At 27.8% G+C, this 3,301-nt stretch overlaps 1 protein-coding gene across 1 annotated transcript in view; it reads left to right on the top strand.

The window, feature by feature from the left end:
* Nucleotides 7-3,301, top strand: part of LOC104747305 (MADS-box transcription factor ANR1) — a 9,097-nt gene continuing 5,802 nt past the window's right edge. Inside the window, exons 1-3 of the mRNA XM_019236787.1 lie at nucleotides 7-44; nucleotides 215-432; nucleotides 1,633-1,711. Of these exons, the coding sequence (XP_019092332.1) occupies nucleotides 248-432; nucleotides 1,633-1,711 (264 nt within the window). The 5' untranslated portion in view covers nucleotides 7-44; nucleotides 215-247. The remainder of the gene's footprint in view (nucleotides 45-214; nucleotides 433-1,632; nucleotides 1,712-3,301) is intronic.

A 3,301-nucleotide genomic window follows, 5' to 3' on the forward strand; every position in this document is an offset into this window, starting at 1 on the left:
TTCATCCTCTGCCTTCTTTCCATTTATTGCCAAACCCTGATCAAGTAAGTCAAATCTTCACGAATACATATGTGTACATTCAATCCAAGAAACTAGGAGGAGCCTAAGAAAAAGTAGATAAATCTATAAGTCAAGTTTTGAATCAGGGAGATCATATAGATTAGATCACCTTGACATTTAAGATGTGCATATTGTTTTATAAAATTTGATGCAGTTTGTTTGGAGTAAGTTTTTGAGGGAGGAGATCATGGGGAGAGGGAAGATAGTTATAAGAAGGATCGATAACTCGACAAGTAGACAAGTGACTTTCTCCAAGAGAAGGAGTGGTTTGCTTAAGAAGGCTAAAGAGTTATCGATCCTTTGTGATGCTGAAGTTGGTGTTATCATTTTCTCTAGCACCGGAAAGCTCTATGACTACGCAAGCAATTCAAGGTTAGCTAATAATGAAACCCATATATCTTCTTCTTCTATTCATAGTACAAGTCAATGAAATTATATATTTTGCATTTGCCTTGCTTGTTAGATTCTTCACGTCTCTTGTTCCGAAGACATGTGTGTATATACGATTCTCACTAATGAATTTCTCATCTTTACATATTAATTAGTTTTTGTTGTTGTTGTTGTTGTTGTTGTTGTTGTTGTTGTTGTTTTGGTCTAAATATTATTTTCTCATATAGGATTATATAGCATATGTTTAAACAGGAAGAGCTATTTTGGACGAATATTTGATGTTTGTTTCTTGGTTCTTTGGAATTAAACTTAACTTCTTATATTTCGTTAGGCTTTTATTGTTTGTACACCTTTGTATACTCTATTTTGTTATTTTTTTATTCGAGTACAAACTATAAACCAGTAAAACTTGCTTAGCTAAATCTGATTTAAACACTTTTAACTTAAATTTAGTTTATTTCACTCATAGCTTTCGACAAGTAAGATGCACATGATTCTATATTTGTTGCAACTGCATCAAAATAAATGGCTACCGGCGGTTTATGCCTTGCTATGTTTTCAATTATAGATAGAACATGAACCACTATAAATCTATACAGGTAAAATTAAAAAGAAAAAAAAAGGTTTTTACTTCTTTATTAAGTGGTGTATCTTTATATATCAAGTATTTTTTTAGTACCTAATTGATTTGAATGCAGAATATCACATATATGACCATGTGATGCTATTTGATAAATTTTGAAATGGAAATATTTTTTTTTTGGGTCAAACTTCATTTTTTTTTTTTCCGTATAATGTAGAACGAAAACATTTGATAATTAGTATATAAAATTACTTATCCCAATTTATGGATAGGCTAAGTATGTAAACTAATGTAAGTACATAAAGAAACTACATCATCCTTAACTTTTTTTTTATAGCAATATACTAAAATTACAAACATCTGTATGTACGAACTGTTGTTGTAGCATTTTGAATGCTGAAAACAGTATTGGAATTGTAATACTTATCTCGATTACTGTATCTATTGCATATAATATATGATGTCAAAATTCACAAAATACAGTTAGAATTAATATCGAAAAAAATTTGAGTTAATTATCTTATTGTTGAGTGATTTTTAATATGTTAATGTATTATTAATGACATTGTTTTTCTTTATTTCTTTTCAAACCCGAATAGTATGAAAACTATCATTGAGAGATACAACAAAGTAAAAGAGGAGCAGCATCAACTACTGAATCATGCCTCAGAGATAAAGGTATTTATATTATGATTTTCAACTTTTTTTTCTTTATATTATAATTTCGCATTCCTCTTAGGTTTTTCAAATATAATGATTTATTATTTTTTATAAATAAAAGTATTCTAAATTAGTGATTTTTGAAAAAATTAAATAGCGTTATGAAAAAAGTACTAACCAATTCATTTTTGATGTATTAGTTGATGATTTCAAATGAGTAATTGAAAAAAAAGATACTTTTAAATTCCTTTATTTTGTCTAAAATATTCTTAATATCAGTTTAACTGACAACTACATAACTCTGATATTTTTTTTAACGAAGAAATACAGAATAGTCTCTTCCAAATATAAATTCTAATATTAATAAAACTATTACTTAGTATTTTTAAAAATTACTTAGGGGCTGCTACCGTAATAAATAAATATTAATAGATACATTTATATAATAACATATGTGACACCCAAAAAAGCATACATATATTTATATGTTATTCGAAATTTTGCTTCTCATACAGTTTGCTTCTTGTAGAATTGTTATGCCCAAGATTTCACTTTTACGTGGACATTTCTCTTCTATCTCAGTCTCTTTTCCTTAGAATATATTTTTGTTAGTTCGTTGGCACCATATTTTCTTTTGGTATAATTGCGAGTGTGTGTTTACGTTTACACTCTCACGTACGGCATTCACTTACACGCATCTGTGTAATTTTTTTTTATGAGGATGTGCTTTCATAAAAGTTTCACACGTATTATATAAAATTCCAAAATTTTAAAGCATTACGAAATTACCTCAAATGTAAACAAAAATTTTCGTAAATATAAAATTGAATTAAGAGAATGTTAAATCTCTTACAAATGTTTTATATTTTATTGGATCAATGTTCGTATTCAGTTGCAGTTGCCGTAGAAATTAATGCTTAAAATTCATTTTGTAATAGTATTAGGTTTCATTTGGGCTATATATGGAGAGTTGTGGTCCACAAATTAGTTAGAAGAAACGACACTGAGCGATGAAGTTTGAGTATTTGGTTTGTTTGCCCAACATTGATGACAATAATTAATAGCACTGAGTGATGAACTGATATTTGTTTTTAACACAATTACACCAATGCATAAGAACTTTTTTTACTAAGCTAAAAGGTTTTTGTACGTAAAATTTTACATTTACTTTAGCAATGCAATAATGAAAAGAAACTTTTAAAAATAACAGTAAGGTTATATAAATAAACTTTGAACAATTATATAACCTTTAATTGAACAGTGTGGAATACATGATTTTACCTCACACTAAAACCATGTTTGTTAGTTATCAATGTGGAAATTTAATTTATCCATTAGAATTTTTTTAAAAAAAATCATCTAAGTGTTATCGATCTAATTATCTTGCATATATATTTTGCTTTCACTACAACAAATATGTACATTGATAGCAGACGGATATAGCTCATTTTCCGTCACTGCTATGAAAGATGAGATTTTTTTTCGCTTACTTTTTAATAGCATCTTATTAACGCTATGATAGGAAAATTATGTAGCGGGAAACAAAAGTGACTTTTGTCCGCCAATACTTAGTGAAATTATTCACTTAATCGCCAAATAAAAAAAAAA

This window comes from Camelina sativa, chromosome 15, assembly GCF_000633955.1.
Source record: "Camelina sativa cultivar DH55 chromosome 15, Cs, whole genome shotgun sequence".
Taxonomy (NCBI): domain Eukaryota; kingdom Viridiplantae; phylum Streptophyta; class Magnoliopsida; order Brassicales; family Brassicaceae; genus Camelina; species Camelina sativa.